Genomic DNA, 22,918 nt, shown 5'->3' on the forward strand with positions numbered 1-22,918 from the left:
CTGATTCTGTCATTTCCCTTCCCAGAAGCATCCTTTGTAATGTCCATTTAATTTTTGTTTAATTTCTTTTAGAATGTACTTAGCGGATTTTTTCCCTTTGCAAATCTTAAAACTGGAAAAAAAAATTTGAAAACTTTCTAAGAGCACCTGAATTCCAGAGACCTGCTATCCATCAGTGATAGAGACTGAATCTGCTTTACTCTCTCCCATTTGCTATGACATGTTCTGAGTTATTTGCATTTTGCAAAACCTTAACATTCCAGTACAATTTTAATGAATTACAGAGTACTCTCACATCTTTATGAATATATTTGATCAATAATAATTTAAACCCTTTTAGGACATGTTAAAATCTAATGCTAATGCCATTAGCTCAGAATAAAATAGTGGAAAGCAAAATGGAGTGCTTGGTTTTAACCAGTAGAAACTGTGAATCTCCATCTCTGTATTTTATGGTTCCTGATACATGTACATTTCTATGTACAGTTTCTGTAGCTGATTTATCACCATCAAAATTCTAAGAATCCCTTAGTCTCAAACTCTCATGCTCTTCTGGCATGACAAGCGCTTGTCCATGACAAAAACTTTTCTTCTTAACAAGTGCAGCAAATTTCTAACTTGGCCACTATAATTTTGTGAGAGAGCGCCTTCCTGACTTTTGAAGGCCATTCACTGTTGATTGCTCTGCTTGACTGTGTGAGTTGCAGTAATACTTGTATTCTCTGCCAAGAGTACAGTGCCTGGCACTATTAGCTGCCCTGAAGCTACTCCTGACATGACAAACTTTCAAGTGAAAGTTTATCAAATGTCTTCTAGAAAGAGGAGCCTGCTTAGGACATCAGTCATTCTGTTTGTAGATAGGAACAGAGACATAAATAATGTAATTTAGAAGTTGCCTCTCACTCTGGTTTGGCTTCAAATAGACTTCTGTGATCTTTTCATCTATCATGCTGACAGTTCAAATTAACTTCTGAGACAATTCGCACTTCTTTAGATCAAATGTTTGGAGAAGGCAGCCTGTGAACTCTGACTTTCTCTAATGAGACAGCATGGTGATACTCACACACCAGATGCTGACAAAATCTTACTTCAGCTCCTCCTGGAGTGAGTACTTATGACTCCATCAGGTGGGCAGAAATGCAGAATTTAAAACTTGAGGTTTGACTTGTAAGTGCAAGAAGAACCAAAGATTTCCCACTTTGTGGGAACTGGATTGTTTAAGTGCATGAGGTTGGAGGGGAGCTCTTAAACATGTAGGCACTCATGCAGATATAGAGCTGCCAGCTTGCAGACATTTTGTCACTGCAAGAATCAGCTGCACAATTATGAAGAACCTCTGATGGCAAGATTAGCAGATTTTTTGATTACCTGCCTCTACCAGCTAGCATTCCCACTTCAGGCTGCCAAACCAGTAAGTTCATTTGTGGCCTTAACCAGACTGTCACCTTTGCCAGCACTTTGGACTGAAGAGGGATATTTGTCATGTTCATGAAATGTATGAGTCATGGTAACTTGAGCCTCATTAAAAGATGGAATTTCAGTGTGTTTTTCACAAAAAAGCCTATTTCAGGGTGTGATTTTAATTTAGTAATTTTATTAATTTGACATATTATTTTGCCTTCATTTTTATCCTAAGAGGAGAAGATGGAGAAAAAGAAGAGAAAACCAAAGAAGATAAGGGGAAACAGAAATTAAGACAACTGCATACACACAGATATGGAGAACCAGAAGTTCAGGAATCAGTTTTCTGGAAGAATATCATAGCATATCAGCAGAAGCTTCTTGTAAGTTGTTATCTAACTTACGTGTTTAGCTGTTGGAAGAGACATGTACCACAATATCCTAACAATATCAAGACAAATAGCAACTGCTGGACCACATTCTTCTATCCACCATTGACTGTATAAAGGACAATGAAGCAAAGGTTTAATGGGAATGTTAGAGGAAAGAAACACACGAATAACTTAGTGTACAATATATTAGCACTTAGGAAGACAGTTATTGTCTCAAGCCTAGACATTCAGAGATGCCTGTGTATCATGGAAAACATCCATGCATTTTTATGGTAGTAAAGTTCCTGAATTTTTACAGAAGCCAGTGAGACAGTAAGATGTCTTCTTCTCTGAGAGACACCTTTGGGAAATTACAAGCTCTCCTTTAAAAAGAACCAGCTAAGATACAGTGCTTAACCTGAAGTGAATAAGAAAAGATATTGTAGATTTTTTTTTTTTGGTGAAATATCAAGTCAATATTTGTCAAACTTTTCAAAACCTGTAGAAGATAAGACTTTATGAAAATGTAAAACTGCATCTGAGAGTCTCTCAGTAAAATATCAGATAATATAGGCTCCATAATTGCTTGAAATGCATTCATATTCTCTGAGGCCAGAGCAAAATGCAAACCAAAAAGAAATACAATTTTGCTATGCATACAGTATATAATTGTGTAGGGATGGTCTATTTCTAGCATGAGAACAGAGCAAAACTACAGTCAAAATCTTATTAAGAAATTAAGTGTTTAAATATGGCTTTTGAACTGAGGTACATTTTTAGGCTGTTTGGTCCCATTACAATCATGTGAATTTAGCTAATTTTTTTTCTAATAGTCTCATTTTATATTCCACTAATAGTCATCTATGATTAGGGCTGAAAAATGGCAGAATTCCTATAGGAGTGTTAAAATATTCAAAATGTGTGCTGTAAAGGTTTGTGTGTTGTCAGGAAGGGAAAAGGTACATTTCTGCAGTCCTTTTGATAGTGTCAGAATGTCAGAAAAGCTTTCAATTCATGGTACTCAGGTCACACATGAATATTTGCTGGCCTGGTAAAAATACAGTTGATTTAGGAATAGAAGATGTTTAAGATAAACTTATATGCAGAGTTTTTTATTTTTTGGTAAAAGTAGCAATTTGCTTTATGTATGAATATTGAACTACAGGGAAGATAGAGACTTCTGTATTATTACATTGCTCTTACATTGTCATGTCTGTGTTGTTTCCAAGTGTATTGAGAGGATAATGAAAAATAAGTAAGAGGCAATTAGAAATCCTTCATCTTTTGTGAATGGAATGAAATGAAAGGCCCTTTTTTCATTATTGCATGTGTCAAGTAGGAGAGAACTTGTACATCACTCAAAATGTTTGTTAGGTAATTTTTTTATATTTATGATTCTATTAAAAAGTTCCATAAGGGAAAAAAAAAAACCACAAAAAAACCCCTCTCAGCAGCAACTTACTAATGATGGCTGAATCTTTATTAGATAAAATATATTTGTGTTCTGTCCTCTTTTCAGAATTATTTTGCACGAAACTTTTACAACATGAGGATGTTGGCGTTATTTGTTGCTTTTGCCATCAACTTCATCCTTCTCTTCTATAAGGTAAATTTCTAAAAATATTACTATTTAAGTTGCACACTGGAAAACATCTGGATTTTGTAGTCAATATGTTATGGTAAAACTGCCTAGCCTAACAGGTTAAATACCTGCTTCATCCTACCACTTCAGAAATCTTACATGGTGACAGCTGTAATGTTTGTGTGAAGTAAAAATAGATTTCCAGTACACAGATAGCTGTTGATAGAGCATTGTGCTAGGACAAAGGCAGCAGGCTGAGAGGCAAACCCTTGCCTCAGATGCTCCATTTCCCAGTACAGTGAAGCTGCCAAGCTGAGCCTTCACAGGGAACTTAAACTAATCCATGTCAGTTGAGATGTTTTCTTGTGCCATTACACTCACCTGAAAGGGTTTTTACAGCCAGGAGTCACATGATCTTAGGCTGCCTAGAATATCACTGAAATTGTCAAGATTTTAGTAACATTAATGCGACTCTGGAGTCTTTGGACTTGAATAATTTTCTGACAGAGAGCTGTGATGATAAAGATGACTGTCAAGCATTTCTTCTAAGAGGGCTGTGCCCTTTCTTGAATTTGAAGTGATAAAATTCATCCTGGACCAGATTTGGTAACGTGGACAGACAGTGGGAAAAAAAGGAAAGAAAAAGCACATTTTCACAGACTGATGTAACAAGATGAAAAGGTCTCGCTGAAGTATTCTTTCTGGACATTTTTTTGCAAAAGCAAAAATTCTTTAAAGTTTCTTTACAGTTATTTTGTCTTTGGTATCGTTTTTTCAGCTCAACAACTTAACTTGTAGTATTGTAAAGCTCCTGTCAAAAGAATATTGCAATATTGTTTTAAACAGGTCTCCACATCTGCTGTGACAGAAGAAAAGGAGCTTCCTGTGGTATCTGATGGTGAAAGTACCAAGTTGAACATCCTGGAAAGTGATGATGAGAGGGTCATTGCAGTGCATTATGTCCTGGAAGAAAGCAGTGGCTACATGGAGCCCACACTGAGGATTTTGGCCATCCTACACACAGTCATCTCATTCTTCTGCATCATAGGGTATTATTGTTTGAAAGTAAGAAAAAAAATAACTCTTTTTTTCTAGGTCTAAACTTTCTAATCTGTCTAGCAGTCTAACTTAAAGTCAACCTGCTTAAGCAGGTTGGGGCACTCTGTGAAAAAAATCTGAGTTGTTCATGTAATGTACACAGAAAGTGTGTGTTAGGTGATGTGTCTGTTCAGGGGGCTGTAGGCCAGAGTCTGATTTGCAGTCAGTCAGACAGTTGCAGCAGTAACCTGCTTCAGAAGCTGCTTGTGACTGCCAAGACAAGGTGTGAATGCACATGACACAGATGGCAGTTTTAGATGCTGCATTACTAGTCTGTCAATTAGGTCATTTGAAAAGAATGCAGCATTTTGGACTACTGCTGCTGCATATTGTGACTGTAAAATGCCTGCTGTTCCTGCACACACACTGCTGGTAGTGTTTTCGCAGGAGCCTAAGCATCTGTTAAAGGATTATCTTGGAGAAGATCTCTGTTAGGGATCTGAAAACTAAAAATGCCACTTCGTCTGTCAAAATGCTGATTGTGGTTTAAGAAAACCAAATTTCATAAATCTCTGGAGCTGGGAGAAGTATATCTGGCATGTACTTTCCCCATTTTTGCACACTTCCAGGGAAAAAGCTGTAAGTCAAAGTGCAAGATAGTGCTAAATTAAATGGACACTTGATATGACCCAGCTGCTCATTTGTCCTTGTATCTCTGTTGAGGTCTTGTGTGGTCCTTAATATTTTTCTTTTCCTCTTTCAATGCCTAGTAATTTGTTCAATGCTAAAAGACAAGGAAAAGAAAACTACTTTTAGTGTTGATTTTCATCTCTACTTTAAGTACCCCTACTGGTCAGTAGATACTACACCACTTTTTTGTTGCATTAGATACCAGGCAGCATGAAAGCTTAGGTTTCTGTTTTTTGAGATGTTTCCTTCTCCCACCTCATATTTTTTTGTTTGTTTCTACTATGACATTTTATGCTACTTTTTTTGAGAACATCTGTTCTCTGACTAGAAGGGAAAAATATTGTTATCAATATTTATCTTAATTAATTGATTTCTTTCCAATTCTGAAACCAAAATATAGTCCAAATATGGTTTCAATCTCAATTTTGGAGATCTTTAAGTCCAAAATTTTCTGAACTGCAGGCCTGTGTATGTTAGGTTTGCTTCTAAATATTGCTTAGCATGAATCCATTACATTTTTCTCATTTAGCTGTCTGAAAATAGTGTTGGAACTCTTTTTTATTGTATCTAATGCAATCACCATATTGCTAGAGTAGTCTTGATTTTCATTATTACTATTTCAGTGTATTCATGTCCATGAGTATACTGAAATAGTAATAATCTTGACTACTATTGCAGTGAAGGTGGATAATGCAAGGTGGGTGAATTTTGGGGATCTGTGAAATAGCTCCAGGAAAGAGTAGGATAAAGTAAAAAGTTTACTTTTTTTGGTAGCACATTTCTTAAGAAAATTCACTCAATTTGCACCACTATTTACATCTGCCTTCTTGAAATGTACTTTTGAAGTCATTCAGCTGATGAAAGAGGGTTATAGATAAAGCCTAGCTTGCTGTCTCAGCTGCTGACAATTCTTTTTTGTTGCTTACAGTCTTTGGTCTCTATACAAAACACTTTGTTTCCCACTGTGAAACCTCAAAAATTCTTTAACAAATAAAAGGAGCATCTAACATCTCTGGGTATCAAAATGAAATAAAAAAATACCATCCCAAAATAATATTTGGAACTAGAATTTTGAAGGATTAAAAAAAATATTTTAGGTCTCTTTCACTCGACTACCTCTAATCCTTTCGTGGCACTGAAAAACTGTTTTATTTGAAGGATCCCTCTTCAGGTATTTTGATCATCTTTTTACAACAGTTTAGCACGCTGCAGTCTAATGAATCTGAATTGCCTGACCCTAGTGTATCAATATATTTTCTGTGTTCTAGGGAATTGTTAAGTCTTTTGATTTTTTCAAGTACTATATTTTGCTTTGTTCAGTTTTGATACTCGTTTCTTCATAGCAACCAGCGCTTCTTAAAGTTTGCAGAAATATCAGTGCATTTTATATAATTAATTTCTGTATTTTCTTTCAATTGCAGGTTCCACTGGTTATTTTTAAGAGAGAAAAGGAAGTGGCAAGGAAATTGGAATTTGATGGGCTATATATAACTGAGCAACCATCAGAGGATGATATTAAGGGACAGTGGGATAGACTTGTAATCAACACACAGTGAGTTTTTACTTACTTTGTCCCATTATAGCCCTGTAAGTAATTGCTCTTCTGTTTCCCCAATTACATACTTATCATCCATCTTGTCTAAAATAAACAATTATTAGAGATATATTTCTAGCAAGGATATGCAAAATTTTCAGGCACCTGCAAGGCTAATGTTTACTGTCATTTGTACTCTTATTATTTAATCTTATGCATACCCAAATTTTTGCCTTAAAATTATTTCTCATCATAGAAGAAAAAAGGAAGAGGGATGGGTTTGTTTTGGCAAGGAGAGTGATGATGGTTGTGCATTGCTGTAAGTTCAAAAGTGAGCTGTGCTTTGCATCACATATTTAAAGCTCTGTTTCTCTGCCTGGTGGGGCTGTGTGTGGGATGCAGTGCTCTAGAATCCTGTGTGCAGGCATTGGCTCTGCTGTGCTTCTCACATTTACATGGTGGGCTGAACACCATTTGGCAACTTTCACTCCAGAGGGTTCACGAGTGACTGACTGGTGACAGCCACCACACAGAGACTCATAGAAACAGAATTGGTATATATTTGTCTAAAATGTAATCTTGTTTATCTCTGTTTTTCAGGTCTTTTCCAAATAACTACTGGGACAAGTTTGTGAAAAGAAAGGTAAGGCTTCTTTTTAAAAAGATTAGTGAAGTTAAAATAAAATTCTAGCGCATATTTCTGTTCATGTTGGGAGGAATGTGGACTACACTTTGAAATATAACTTTGATTCAGTGAAAATTTTGATATTTACTATTTTGAAACACACAGAATTCCTTACCACATTCTTACAACTATTTATTTTATATATTTCAAACTTTTTCTACTTACAGATTTTGTATAAAACAGGAATTCAGATACATTCATGAAATTACATGAAGCATTTTGTATGTGCTTGTATGTATAATAGAAATTATGTAAAATGTCTTGTCTGTGTTTATGTATTCACCTCCATACACAGAGAATGGTGTCGTCCCTCACCCAATAGAAGGTTAAAAAGTAATTAATAGGAAGACAGGACAAATTGAGATATTTAGGCACAGGGCATAATCAGGCACCTGGTAGGGAAGTTAGTTGGCCTTTTTTGTCCCTTACCTCTCTATTTTCCCCTTGAGTTTTTTTCCCCAAGTCACTTAAATCCATCCTTTTCTCCATCTTTTCTTTCTCCCTGTAACAGCCAATAAAATTCCATTTATGGGATGCATTGTGTATGCATCCCTTGGCAGTAATCCTCTTAGTCTCACAGATAATCTGGACAGTTTTTACCAAAAAACTCATTTTGATGGGTTTCAGATTTGGGTCTGAGGCTCTCCTGGGGGCTGCCCTGGGAGGGACCAGGCAGAGCATCCATTCACTGTGAATCCATTGTTTGGGTTCCTGCCTGCCCCTGTGCCACTGTAGTCCTCTAGGCTCCAGCATTCTTACAAATGCTATTTTGAATGTTTTCTCAGCTTGCTCTTAAGAAATAAATCTAATGCTTGTACAATAGCTTACAGCAAAAAGAATCTTTTTAGTGTGTTTGGTCACAGTTGTAAAAGAGGGTGTGCATGCTATTGGATGAGATTTACCCCTCCTTCACACTTTAATGCCAATCTTGTATCATAATTTTGGAAACATGTTTTTTAATACTCTTCGCTCTTCTGCTTTGTGACAGTCTTGGGTCAACCTGACCAAAAAAATTCCTTCGAATTTTGCACTCATTTTAGTATTGAAAATTTTTTAATCTTTTAGGTTATTATGTAGAGATTTCTACATCTGTCTAAGCAAAGGGGAAGCATTAGCTCTCACAGAGTTCTTGAGAAAGAAAATATAATTCTGCATTGGTTCTGTCAATGTAGATGGTCAAAGAAGGCTCAAATCAAAAGGAAAGGAGTATGGTTTAACTTTATGGTTTAGCTTTGACTTAAGAACTGCACTGTGTGATTTAACTGTCTTCAAATATACTATTTGCAATTAATGTCTTCTTTTATATATATTTGTATTTTAAACCCTAGTCTACAAAATAATACATATAATGAAGCAGTGTTTTCAGGCTTGCTACAAAAAAAGCTTCTCTAAAAATCTGAAAAAATATCAATAAATATTTAAAGCCTTTCCTATTAGAAAGGTGGCAAAATACCTCTTCACCTACAGAAGTCCCTGAGTTATGATCTTTTTATTAAAAAAATTGTATTTGACTATTCTTTTTGAAATGAGAAGAGACAGATAATATTTAGGAAGGAGATGTGTGTTCAGTCAGAATGAAAGCAAGTAAATATTTATTTCCAGGAAAATTACTTATGAAACACATTAAATTTTGTTAGAAAGAGATAAGGCCTAGTTTGAATTCAATGAAAATGGTTTTTTGCTACAACTCTGTGTTCAATCTGTGTTCAAGATCTTGTGATCACAATGTCATTCATAATCATGATGCACTGTTTTCAGGTTCCTTATATGTTAAACCTCTTGTCTTCAGATCCAGGCCAAATAACTACTGATCTACCCCAATAATGAATATTTTTAAATATTCCTTCTAACTTTAGGTAATGGATAAATATGGTGAGTTCTATGGCCGTGACAGGATCAGCGAATTACTAGGAATGGACAAAGCTGCTCTTGATTTCAGTGATGCTCGAGAAAAGAAGAAACCAAAGAAGGATAGCTCCTTTTCTGCTGTGTAAGCATTTGCCTACACTTTGTTTGTGATTGGGGTTTTTTGTTTGGTTGGGTTTTTTTTTTAATTTTGTTAGGGTTTTTTGTAAGTTAAAATCAAGCATTCAAGGTTTGTCATTCAGACAGAACATCTGTCGCTCACGTATATTTGCATAAGAAAACAGTTCTTATATTGTGTGATACAGTAAATTTATTTAATTATAGACAATGTATATGCAGGATTTCTCTGTTTTTTTATGTATGAAGATTTAGTTTAGTTTAGTGCACAGCAGCACATCACATTCCCACTCTTGGGATAGTGTCATCACAGCTGGGCTGGAATCTCCTTTTGAAGTTCTCAGTTCAGCTCTGCTGGAAGGAATGGGCAAAATGGCCCTGTGTGTTCTGATTATAGGGAGAAGATCAAACAAATTTACGTGCTAGTTACCAATAAAATCTGGGAATTGGATGATTAATCTTCACATCCTTTTATAACTTGTTTTCCCTAAACTATGCGTTTATATATCATTTGTGAGACAGAAATGAAGAGAAGCAGAAGCCCCTAGACATTCAGGGTAGTAAACTCTTCTTTGTCAAACAAGCTTTTATAAAGCGCTGCAAAAAATGTTTTTTCCAGTTCTGCATTATAAAAAGGTATTTAACTAGATAGAACATTTTTAATAGATGGAATTTTAATGCTACAGAGATTCTGATGTAAGGGTTTATTTCAAGTTCTCTCTAAAAACATTTTATCAATGGGTGTGCAAGAATTATGAGAAGTAGGCAGTGAGAGTACTGGTAGATTAGAAGTGCATTGAAGCAAGAGCTGATTTTGTAAGGATGGCTCTTTTATCCATCTTTATAAAAGATGGATATTAATAAATCAGGAGTCTGTCTGAACAATCAACCAGATGCACTGTAAAGGCTCAAGGACTCTGTGGCATTTCAGTACTAAATAAAATTTAATATTGTGGCAGAAGTACTTTCCTGATTGCTTTCTTCCACACTGTTTTGCTCTTGTTGGATTACAGTAGGACCCATGCTTCAGTTTAGGAAAAAACCTACTACTTTTATTATTGATATAAAAACCAAATCAAAACTACTTTCCCTTCCCTGTGTGCTTATACTCATATGAGGGGAAAAATATTTAAATATTTTTCTGTGAATAATCTTGAAAAAACAGACCAGAATAAAGCAGTTGAAGAAGCCTGATAAAATATTTAATTTAGGAATCATGTCTGAAGGATGCTGCTTTTTCTTAACATCTCTAATATCTCCTCCATGTTATATACAGTAAAAAAACTTTATGACCTCATCCATCTTTCCTGTTCTTCCTGGAGGAGTAATTTCGTACTCATAACAGATTAATATGTTCCAGGAAAATAAAAAACTATTAAAAAAATTTGCAGAACCAGTCGCATAAAAAATATACTCTTCAGGAAGGTATGTTTATCCACTTTTTAACAGTTTCAAAAGTGAATAAAAATGAAGCTACGAAAACTTACACATATTCCAGATTCAAAATTTGACATGTATTTACCATGCAGTGAAGAAAGAGGTAGAAAAAAACATTGGAACTGATCCATTACTGCAGTAATTTGGGAAGAAAATAGAGAATGGTGCAACCTGGTGTAAGTTTCAGCTCTGATGCTTCTGCTTCTGCCTGTGCTAGGAGGAGGTGGCAGAGACCGGATAGCAGTGTCTCACAACACAGGAGGGAAGTGCACTGAGCAGCATTTTCATCTTCAATGCAATTGAACAAGTCTCCTTGACCCCTAGCTCCTACTTTTTCTCTCCCTTTCCTTTGGAAAAATAGCCTGGGATTTGCATCTGTCTTTTTTCAAGGGACTTAAACCACCCTGCTTGCATGTGACCATGCTTCAAAAGCTTCTGCAGTGATATACTGCATTAAAAAACAATTTGCATTTTACTGACTCTTCAAGAGCCATCCAGCTGGTTGATGCAGCCTTGAATATTTTTAAGTGTATTTATTTAAATGTATAAATATTTTAATATTTAAATTATTTAAATATGTTTCAGTATTATTTAACTGTAGCCAACTTAGAAGGATGATGAGGCTGGAGCTTTCCTGTGGGTTAGACAGTAAAGATGGTTAAATTTTGCACACTGAGATCGAGACAGTGCTGCTGGTTTTCCATTGAATTTGTTTCTTGTTTTGGGTGGATGGTGTTAAATTAGATGCATCATGGATGTAGAATATTTGAGAAAATAATGTGGAAGACACAAACATGAAAGTTAATTTTCAGAGGTGCTATTGTTATTTCCCTTTCCCTTTACCTTTCTAACTGCTGTTGTTTCTGGGATCATTAGTTTAGTCAGAGTCAATAGAAGAGGCAGATAAGGCTTAAGCATCTGCAGCAAACTTTGACATAAGGCTAAATTGAAAAATAAGTAGGGCTTCTGTCAAATGCTCCCATGGAAGAATAAGTCTTCCACTTTCAAGAATAGAAAAATTGTAAATAATTTTTTCCTGAAAGATCTGAAATTTTTATAGGTTGGTGAGAAACCATATCCTAAATATGAAGTGTACAAACAATGAATGCAGTTGGCCTCAGAATGTGGAAGAATTTAAAAAGTCTTGCTCTTCCTTTCCATGAGAACTAGTGACCTAGGCTTTCAAAATATTCTGGAGTGGGTAACCCCTTTTTTAGTATTGTAGTTTCTCAGAGAGCAGAATTGTTCCTGGAAAAATAGAAGACTTTTTCCTCAAGTGACAGTATATCTCTTGCCCGTGTTGGCTAGTAAAAAAGTAAGGACTTTTACTTGCAGTCGTTTTTTCACTTGAATTCTCAAGATTTGTACTTGCTATGATGACACTGTAGGATTTACAAAAGTGTGTATGTGCCTGTTAGTCTGAGTAGGAGTGTATATCTGCAGGTGGGTAGGGACTTCAGCTGTTGAGAGGCAGGCACAGTCACTGTTAATGTCCCAGTTCTCAGCCTGTTCCTTTGATGCACACAAAGGAATCTCAGTTTCAAACTTTCCCCTTATGGATGCTAATGTAAAATAACTCCTCCTTTGATTATTTACTTGGGCTTTAAGCGTAGTGGATCCTTGCAGAGGCTTTGTGAAGGATACCTCAAAATAATCTGTTCTGTGCTCTGTCTTCAAGACACACAGAAAGCTGACACACACCCTATAACTCATTGTTTTGTTTTGGTTCAATGGTTTCTTTTTGTAATGGTCAAGGGGCACCATTCTTGATGAAGTATCACCTGCTGATGTTGTTCAATGCCTGGCACAAAATTTTGACACAGTGCAATAAAAAAGGTATTTCCTACCTAGTTAACAGTTAATAAAGAAATGGTTTTTATCTGATGAGATGCTTTCTACTTTTAAAAAAGTAACATTAAGGGAAGATTTTCCTAAGTACCTATGTCAAAACTCATTAACTGGTAAGAATGATCCTGTTTTCATTAATGATTTTCCTTATATCCTTAGAAAAATGGGTCAATTTTCTGAACAAGCTCTGAGATTCATCTGATCTAAATTTGTCTGTCTTTAATGTCATCCAATTGTGTCACTCAAGGTATGCTATGATAACTAAGGTAAAGAATTGGCATTTTAGGGTACAAATTCGGTTACCTTTTTTGACTAGCTATTTCAGACTTAGGTGGGTTGCACTAAAAAGAAAATAAAATATTTTTTTCTCCATGGATTTTAAAGACAGCTTATGTCACTTGTATGCATGATAACATTTTCGAAATCAATCAACATTAGGTCTGATGAATTCAAAACAGTGCTTTTTAATTTGATTTTTGCTTTTTTGTTTCTTGCCAGATTCATTCCAGAGTTAAAGTCTGAATTAGAGCAAGGTTCTAATGTATTTCAGCTTTTGAAGAAATTGATCAGCTGTTGACTCCTGCTATGTGACAATGCACTTCCTACAGATTGTGTTTAATGTTTTCCAGTTGTGTTTTGCTATTAAATGCTTTTTTTTCTTAATTTTTGCAGGCTAAATTCCATTGATGTTAAGTATCAGATGTGGAAATTAGGAGTTGTTTTCACTGATAATGTAAGTTTCTCAGTTTATGCATATATGTATATATTCATGTTCTAAAAAGAACTAAGCACTTGTTAATGCAAAGTGCTTCAATGAGAGGTGTAAAATACTCTGGATTGTATTTATTTTACTACAAGAAGAAAATCTTGAAAGCTTAAAGAGACATTGTCAAAATATTTTCAGTTACATTGGTAGTAGTTAATAGAACCTCAGTCAATTCCTGCCCTATTTCTGATAGCTTTAATAGAAGCAATAAGAAAGCACTGCACTGTAGAATTAGTAAACTGACTTTATAAATGCTAAGTGCCATATTTCCTGTTGTTCATAAATATTATTAACACTTGAATATTCCTGGAACACAGTCAGATCAATATAGTTAATATATCTTGATTTGCTAAATTTGTATCACTGAAACCAATAGTAAGATGTGCAACAGAATCATACAAATTATTCCAGTAATTTGAAAAAGGGAGTCTTTAAAAAAAAAAAAAAAAAAACTAGGAGAGATAAACAAGAATGTTAAAATGCAGTTTAATTCAGTCATCATATGATTTTTCAGTTTTACAATTATTCGTTTGCCTAGTTACTTAATTTACTGGTTAGGAAAACAATTGGGGAAAAATTATTTTGGAGCTACGACCAAAAAGATGGAAAATGAAAGGGTAATCTGAAGGTAAAGTGGAAGCAGTAAGCCTCAAGGTCTAGAGACAGCATGATCTGTAAACAGTGTTTGTTTGGGACTAGGATTTTTTTTAAGGATGGAGTATAATTTCTCTTACAAATATTTGTATTTCAGTTCAATAAAATTAATTGATAGAGGATCAGATGAAATTAACATTTATGGTTACTTAAATATACTAAATTATAAAACTCCTTTTGTTGTCTGCACAGTTCTGGAATTGTCATTAGCTAACTTTGAGCATTAATATTTTAATGTAATTATTTAGAAATTATTTTTAAAAATAATTTAAATCAGATTTTTTTTACAGTAGAGAAATTTACAAATAAGACTTTAAGATTTCCAAAATTAGTTTTATAGTATAAATTCTGAATTTCTTGATTTTGCCCATATCTTGTTGACTTTGTGTTTGAGGATTTAATATTGTTGTATGAATAGAAAATTCTCAATGATATCTAGAAAATTCTCTTTTTAAAAAGAACTTTTTTTCTTTTTAAAGAAAAGCATGTTTGAGAAATTTCTACTTTTCCTTATTGTCTTGAAGTAAGATGAAAGCCATGAATTTTATTTGAATGCACTTGTTTTTTCTGTTAGTCTTTCCTTTACCTAGCGTGGTACATGACCATGTCAGTCCTTGGCCATTACAACAATTTTTTCTTTGCTGCTCATCTCCTTGACATTGCAATGGGATTCAAGACATTGCGAACTATCCTGTCATCAGTTACCCACAATGGCAAACAGGTATCAAATGTCACCTCTTTCCAGTTTTTTACTTAAGGAGTACACAGAAAAGATCACTTCATTACTTGAGTCAGGCTCTCTGCGGGTTGACAACAGAAATGTTCTTTCATCATGAGCTCTAGAACTTGAGTTGATGATGAAGCTAGACAGTAGGATTTGTAAGCAAAGGTATTCTTCCTTCTGAAAATAGTCCTGAAGTTTTAGAAAATTACCTGTGAATGCAGGGGGCATTATTTATAAGGAACTTTTTCAATTTGGGAGCTACACAAGTGAAATATCAGTTTACAGAATACTGAAGCTCCCTCCCAGCTGCTTCCATTAAGCTCAGAGAAAAATTGGAATGATGCTGCAGTTGAGCAGTGGACTACTTGTTGCTGCTTTTCTAAGATATCAAAATATTAGGAACAAGATTCTTTTTATATGTAATTTCATATATGTAAAAAATAAAGTTGCTTTCCTATTAAATTAGTAGATAACTCTATTTCAATTAGTTATGTACTAGATGATAGTAATATTATATTAGGTAGTGAATTTTCAGATCTTCTATCTGATTTTGGGGAATCCATATTATTCTAATCACTGGATTAGTGATTATTTTTATTTGCCCATAAGATTTGTCTTGGTAATTATGTTTCTGTGTAATTTGTCTTTTTAATTATGTTTGATTAAAAAAAAAGGAAATACACAATCTTTGTGTGAGAATATGCAGATATATTACTCTGTATTACAAAAATATATAAAGAGTAAAAGTTTTCCTGCTGCTACTAGATACAGTTTATTGTTAGTTTCCCTTTTTTTTATTTTAAAGCAAAGATAAATCACAATTCCATAGTGGTGTTACACCCAATCTGTAATTTTGTCTTCCAGCTTGTCCTAACAGTGGGATTACTGGCAGTAGTGGTATACTTGTATACAGTAGTAGCATTCAATTTTTTCCGCAAATTCTACAATAAGAGTGAAGATGGTGACATGCCAGACATGAAATGTGATGATATGCTAACAGTAAGTCTTGTTTTGCTTTCTAGTTTTTAGTTTAGTGTTTTTTGTTTTTTTGTTTTTTTTTTTTTTCCCTCAAGCTGTTGTGGTTTTGTCCTGACCTTCTTGTTAATTGGTAACAGTAATATCATTAGCAAGCATGCAGGAAATATTGCAGTTGAAAACAAATGGACAAATATGATGAACATCCTCAACAAATAGATCTTGTGTATGCTCAAAAAACTCCTCTATAAAGGAGTAGAAGAAATGTGGTACTGTACTTTGCTATAGCTGTTCAAAAAATGCAAAACAACTACAAGCTGTGAAGCTGAGCTGGCTAAAGGGCAGCACTTCTGAATCTCGTAATTCAACAGGTCATTCACAGGCAAGTATTTTCATAGGTAATGAAAATACTTAAATTCTTGATTAAGCTTTGAAATCCATCAGTTTCTCTTAGTATGAATTGCCATAGTTATCTTTAATAGGCAGTTTGGTAACTACAGTGTTCAAAACTGTCTTAAATTATTTTGTACTAAGACAGTGACAGACTTTGGAGTTAAGACTGGTAGAGTTTAAACCAAAAAGAATTTCCAAGATGCATTGCCCTTAGTATCTCTCAAAAAAAATAATGTAAAAAATCATGGTAAATGTATTTTAGTATGCTATGCAACATGAATCTCTTCCAGGGAATCAACAACATTTAAAAGCCAAATAAATAGATAAACTATTTATTTGATAAAATAAATAGATATATCTAAAACAGATAAACTAAACTAAATAGCTAAACTAGATAAACTAGAGTAGTTTATTTTGGTCGGGTTTTGGGATATTCAATGCACCAAAACCAGATAAAATGGAACGTGAATCAGTGAAGGGCTGTTAAACTGTCAGGTGCTGGAGCCCTTGCTGTCGGAAGAGGTGAAGGGAACTGGGCTTGTTTGGCTTAGAGAAGAGAAAGTCTCAGGGTAGAGGGTGGGTAAGAGGAGTTCCCAGTGTCTGCAGAAAGATTATTGGGAATACCCATTCAAGCTCCTAACAGGAAGTCCATGGCAGGAGACTGTGGACATAAAGTGGAAAAATGTGTTCTGACTGAGGGAAGCCAAAGGATCACATTGCTCAGAGAGTTTGTTACAGTCTCAGTCCTTAGGAAGTTGTATTAATTAACTGACTTGGATAAAGCCTAAAACATTTTTTTCTGAGGTCGTAGTGGGCCCTGATTGGAGTAGAGATCTCATGAAGTGATCTGATCTGACCTGCTTTGTAATTCTCTGAAAATACTCATACCACAAGACTATAATATTGTACAGAAATTAGTTATAATAACATGTGATATGCTGTAAAATCAGGGTTGTACCTTGTAAGAACACTAAGACTTGAAATAGGATTTAAAAGAAAATTAATATACATAACTTTTTAGAAATAGAGAACCAAAACCTTTCACATAAGTAACACTACATTCACTCATTACGTTAATTATTACCTTTTAGTCTTGGAGTATAAAATACTTTTAGAAATTGTTAGATTTTTCAGGCAAGGGTAATTCAGAATTATATGGTACTTTATAAATTCCTTATGGAAGGGGTATTGGGGACAGTGTGGCATAGAAATAGAAGAATGGATTTTTTTGTATGGTGAGGTTTTAGGAGTTAGTTATTGTCATCACTATTTTTTGATATGAGTGAGAACCCTTGACCTATAGTTTGCAAAGGTGCTTGAAGAAAAAAAGCAGTCGCCTGCTCTAGACCTCTAGAGGGTGATACCATAATTTTCTATTAAACTATAAAATGATAAAACTGGAAATTTTATTTTGTCAGCATTCCAGGCAACTGTTCTGACAGACCTAGTATACCACTTTTCATATCATAGTTTCACAGTATTATTCTCAGATATTTTCAATAATTAGAACAGGCTATTTCTCTGCATAAGCATTCACAAAGATGTTTTGCTTGGTTGTGGTTTGTTTTGTTTTATTTTGGCTTGAGGATGAGGGTTGTTTATTTTTAAATGTGAATTTGAAACACTAAAACCAGGGAAAATCATTCACTTTTGAGCTGAGAAATTGGAAAAGGAGATGGCTATGGTGGGGATGATATTTCCTATTTACATTGCTGAAATGATTTTACATGAATCATGGGGTGCTGCTGAGCTTCTGGTAGTTGAACTTTTGATCTTATTGAACTGCTACATAATTATAGAACAGGAAATACTGCAGCTTCAGCTGCACAGTAGCATTTCCCCCCCATCAGGAATATGCATAATCTCAAAGGAGAGAAAAAGACGGTTTGACATGTCATAGTTCCTAGACCATAGACCAGTTTTACCAATTACTTAATTTGTAACACTGGGTATTTTTGCTTTTAGCTGCAAACAAACTTTTCTTTTCTAGTGCTACATGTTTCATATGTATGTTGGAGTACGTGCAGGAGGAGGCATCGGTGATGAGATAGAAGATCCAGCAGGAGATGAGTATGAAATCTATCGGATTATCTTTGACATCACTTTCTTCTTCTTTGTGATTGTCATCCTGCTAGCAATTATCCAAGGTATGCTTTTGTAATCCACAGTGGGACTGAAAGCATTATTTAGCAGTACAAAGATCTCAGTGCTGTAGTAATCACAAACCTAAGATTCAGACAGAACAGCAGGACAGATCACAAAGGATAAGTTTATAAAGAAAATCACACCTGGCTGACTCATACACTGCTCTTCTGGGTCTCTAACTGGATCAATAGAAACAAAATAAATGTTTTGCCCTAAGAATACTGATGTCACTGCAGTTTCTGTCTTGTCATTTTTCTTTCTAAAAGCCTCCTATAGAAATCTTGTGGCACAACTTCAAATTGTCCTTCAGTGTAACCCATCCTACATGAGCTTTCATGGGCAAAATCAGTACTGCTGTCAGTGTTCCCTCTGCCAACGTCATAAATTCTTGACCATCTGGCAGATCTTCAGATTGGTAATAGTGGTGTGAAAATTGGACCATAGCTTTAAGTGGTTAAATATTTTCTTACATAAAATTGCTCTTTTGTGCGATGCTTCCTTATCTGAACAATGTATAAGAGTAAAAAAGTGCTTGATATTAAATAGCTTTAGTATAGCCTGGTTAATGACAGTGGAAAGTTAGCTGCCAGGAGTTAGCTTTGGAATTTCAGTGATACTATTTGATTGATAGTGTTTCTCACTGTTGTAATCTGGATAATGGATACCTTGGCATGTCAAGGATTACATATTTTGGCATGTAAAGGATTTTTAAAATTATGTTTACATTAATTATGTTTATTGATATTACCTGAAGTACTTAAATCCCTGTTTGTTTCCCTTCTATACCTTTAAAATATTGTCAAGAATGCCCTAAAGGTCATTTTTTATGAAAGTTCACAAAAGTTAACAGAATTATATATTCTTGATTTTGGAAAAATTGATGAACAGTTTTGCTGGGTTCACTTGCTGTCATAAATACTGATACCTCATTGCTTTCTGTCAGCTGACAGATAACTTAGGATAATTTTGACAGCAGTAAGGGTGCTTTCTCCCTCGCTATGAGGAAATTCAAAAGGCAACTTTTAACTTCTGGTAAATTGTTTATTACTTTTATTCATGCAACAGGGTTTTTTTAAAGGGCTTGGGGAGGGTGGAAATTTTTTTATACCCTGAGTTGGCATATCTCATGTGGTTCATTTCTTCATTTTGTGAGTGGCTGAAGAATAGAGTCCTTAACTGTCCAGATTTGGGTACAGGAGTGTCAATAGTCATTGTGGAGTTAGTCCTTATTTGTACTGGACTAAGTGAAGGGAAGGTTATAAGCAGTTTACAGTGTGAGCCATAGAGCCTGTGATTCTTTTTGTTCTTCTTTCGTATCTCCCTCAAATGACCCCTTATTTTTGTCAGAGCTCCAATAGTGGAACCTTATACTACATGACAACCACCTTGAGAGAGGATGCATGGAGCTCTGAGCCTCTCTGCCACGTAATAAATATCTCATTTCTGTTAAATGTACAGTATTATTTCTTCTATTGGGCCACTGTAAACCCACGTATATCTTAATGTACTAAGTCAAGATTAGAGCACTGGGAATAAAAAGAAGTCTGTCCCATTTTATATTTCAAAATGGTACTACCAGCCATGTTACTGGTGTTTCTTTGGCTTGTTTTTTTTTTCTTCATAGTTTTGTTGTCTTCAGAATGTATATTGGTTTCTATTCTTTCTGCAAAGATTCTCCTTTAATATTCTTTATTAGAGATATGTTATCCCTGGATTTCCAGATATTCTTTATCATGATTGTTATTGAACATTAACTATCATTTTAACTTAAACCCTAGGTTTAATTATTGATGCTTTTGGTGAGTTAAGAGATCAGCAAGAACAAGTTAAGGAAGACATGGAGGTAAGAACATTCAGTTGCTGAACCATACCTATTTTCAGGTTTCATAAATATGTGTTTTCAGTCCAAATATGATTTACCTAGTGGATGGTTTTTCAAACTAAGAAAAATACAGTCCTGTACATGGTCTGATACCATACAATGTGAATTATAATGAATTGCATGTCTGTGGCTATTTAAATCTTTTGGATTCTCAAACTAGAGGTTTCTAAAGCAGGGTGTTAACACTGTCATGTTACATTTCATCTCAGATGTAATTTTCTTTGCTTAGTATATGTGTGCAAGTATCTTGTACTTTGTGGTTTTCTATTCTGTCATTGAAGTATATGTGTAAGAAGTCAGGAAAGCATTGTAAACCAGCTTCACTTTGTAATGTGAGCTTGGAGCATATTCAGTTTCAGCTGGACAAGCATTGAGGTAAATACTGTCCTGTGTCACAGTAAGTGCTGCTTAAGATTAAAAAAGTCAGCTGTGATCATTGTATGCCATTCTGTCTCTTGATACCTGTTCACTTAGAGCTGGCAAAGATTTGTTTTTTTAAACAGTAAGAAGCTATTCTGATGGTAGCTAAGCTGCTATTCATGTGTTTTTACGGAGGTATCCAGTCTGAGTCATTTAAAGAAAAGCCTTTTTGTTCAGCACATAATATATATGCTGCAATGCCATTTTCAAGAAAATTGTTACTTTTTTTTTGCCTTTTCTGAAAGCAGGGCAGGTGTTTTATGTAGTGTTGAAGTGCCCTGTGTTCTTTCTTCTAGACGAAGTGCTTTATCTGTGGAATAGGAAATGACTACTTTGATACAGTGCCTCATGGCTTTGAAACACACACACTACAGGAGCACAACTTGGCCAATTATTTGTAAGTACACTAAAAATGCACTCCTCACTAACCCATGATCCTTGCAGCCTCTGCAGGTACCTGTTTACTTCTTTTGCATAAGTAATAGTCAGTGCTATTCGGCTTTGGTGTGCACTTTCTGAATATATTGTTCTGGGGTAGTGACAGCAAGGAATTAATTAATTAAGTTTCATATCTTTCTTTCCAGCTTGGTTGTGGCAGAAGAAGTTTGTATGAGGTTGTAGGTAAAAATGAACTTGATATGTGGTTGCAGAGGTCACATAAATTGTAAAATTGAATGAGGGGTGTAAGGTACAGAGGAGCAGTATGGCCTGGCCTGGAGAATGATGGAAAGAGAGAATAAACACAGCAGTAAGACAAAAGAACTTGCAATGGACAAAATATTTTGTGTGGAGTGCTGAGGCTGACCAAGAGAAACCGGGGACAAAAGGAGGTAGGGGAACTGTAATGAGCTAGAGATGAGAGGGATCAACCAAGGGCATTGGATCCACCTTTGAAAAATCCAAGCAGAGCACTAGTGACCACTAAACTAAATAAAGCCAATTATCAGGGCTACAACCACTTTATCATACTGTTCCTCTCATGTATTAAAATCCAGTGCCAGTATGAAGCAGGGGATGGATTGTGTCTTTGTGTTTTTAAACTGGCATTGTATATGCACAAAATAAGGAGACTGCAAAGTCAAACAGGGCTATAGAAACCTTCCACCTGAAAAACAGGTTGTGCAAACAAAATACATTGGACGTACTATCATACAGGGTTTTGTTCCTATTTAATAAATACTGAATAGATAGTATACTGTAGCATATTTGCTTTAAAGTGCCTCAGCCTGAGGAATTGGTTTTTTTTTCTTTTTGTGCATGATCCTATTGTGTGTTTTTACATATCTTTGGAGAGAATGTCTCTTATGAGTGAAATTTTGAAATTATCACCCAGTGAATGTCAGTTCAAACCCTCAAGACTGTTGTTTTTTTTTAAGTTACAAATTCTTTTCTGCTCATGTTGATCTTGCGTACACTACTAAAATATTCCCAACCTGTAATTCCAGCAGTAGAAATCTGTTAGATATCTTCAGCATTTTTTATTCAGTGTGTGAAGAGTAAAAAAAGAAATTTCCAATGACCATTTTCTGTCTGCTTCCAAGTGGGTTTTCATGGGCAAGAAAATGTTGTCTGTTGTAAGTTTTGGAATCGAAAGTTTAGAAAACCTTTGTTTAAACTGAGTTGCTAACTACAGTAAATCAAACTGACTATCATGCATTTTAATATACAACTGCTTGAACAATGAATGTCAACAGCAAAGTGTTTAATCTTTCTCAGAATATTATCATTGATAAAAATCTTGAACTTGTATGTCAATGAACAGCATTATCCCTGTACATGCTGAAGAATTTCCATCTCATTGTGGTTTGCCTAATGTTTCCAAACACACTATTGATAGCTGTTTCTTTGCTTGTAGGTTTTTTCTGATGTATCTTATTAACAAAGATGAAACTGAGCATACAGGACAGGTAGGTTGAACAACTCTATTAATGTCAGCTGATTCTAAAATAAAAATCATTCAGGCTTAGAAAAACTAAGATTTTTCTGATGGATAGCCCCCGTATGGTATGGAACCTAATTCTCATTCTAAGCAATTCTAAAGACTTTGATTGCTTCATGTTAGGGCTTATCATTTCTGAAGCACTTTCTATTCCTTTTTTGGTATCTGAACGTGGTATATTTAAATTGTTATTTCCACAAAATATGAATATATACTATAAACAAAAGTAATGACAAACAGAACATTGAAGTGTTCTGTGAAAGCAATGCTCTTAATTTCTCTCTTTTGATCCTATTTTTAATAGTCTTTGTCTTTTATTATTATCCTCTGTATATAATCTTCTCTGTCTACATTCCTGAATAAGTCCATATGAACGAACTTGTGCATATCTCTAAAAGGAAAAATATGTGAACTTTTCTCTGGAGGTTTCTACTGTGTTCTTCTCAATTCT

General features: G+C 34.9%; 1 protein-coding gene across 16 annotated transcripts in view; it reads left to right on the top strand.

The window, feature by feature from the left end:
- RYR2 (ryanodine receptor 2) overlaps positions 1-22,918 on the top strand; it is a 384,087-nt gene that overhangs the window by 357,369 nt on the left and 3,800 nt on the right. For all 16 annotated transcript variants that reach the window (XM_074537533.1, XM_074537522.1, XM_074537518.1 and 13 more), the window contains 13 exons: positions 1,637-1,784; positions 3,292-3,378; positions 4,201-4,419; positions 6,504-6,634; positions 7,217-7,259; positions 9,158-9,291; positions 13,242-13,302; positions 14,564-14,710; positions 15,578-15,712; positions 18,072-18,228; positions 20,005-20,069; positions 20,825-20,925; positions 22,384-22,435. In XM_074537533.1, coding sequence (XP_074393634.1) covers positions 1,637-1,784; positions 3,292-3,378; positions 4,201-4,419; positions 6,504-6,634; positions 7,217-7,259; positions 9,158-9,291; positions 13,242-13,302; positions 14,564-14,710; positions 15,578-15,712; positions 18,072-18,228; positions 20,005-20,069; positions 20,825-20,925; positions 22,384-22,435 — 1,480 coding nt within the window. The remainder of the gene's footprint in view (positions 1-1,636; positions 1,785-3,291; positions 3,379-4,200; positions 4,420-6,503; positions 6,635-7,216; positions 7,260-9,157; positions 9,292-13,241; positions 13,303-14,563; positions 14,711-15,577; positions 15,713-18,071; positions 18,229-20,004; positions 20,070-20,824; positions 20,926-22,383; positions 22,436-22,918) is intronic.

Source organism: Zonotrichia albicollis, chromosome 3 (genome assembly GCF_047830755.1).
Source record: "Zonotrichia albicollis isolate bZonAlb1 chromosome 3, bZonAlb1.hap1, whole genome shotgun sequence".
Lineage (NCBI taxonomy): Eukaryota > Metazoa > Chordata > Aves > Passeriformes > Passerellidae > Zonotrichia > Zonotrichia albicollis.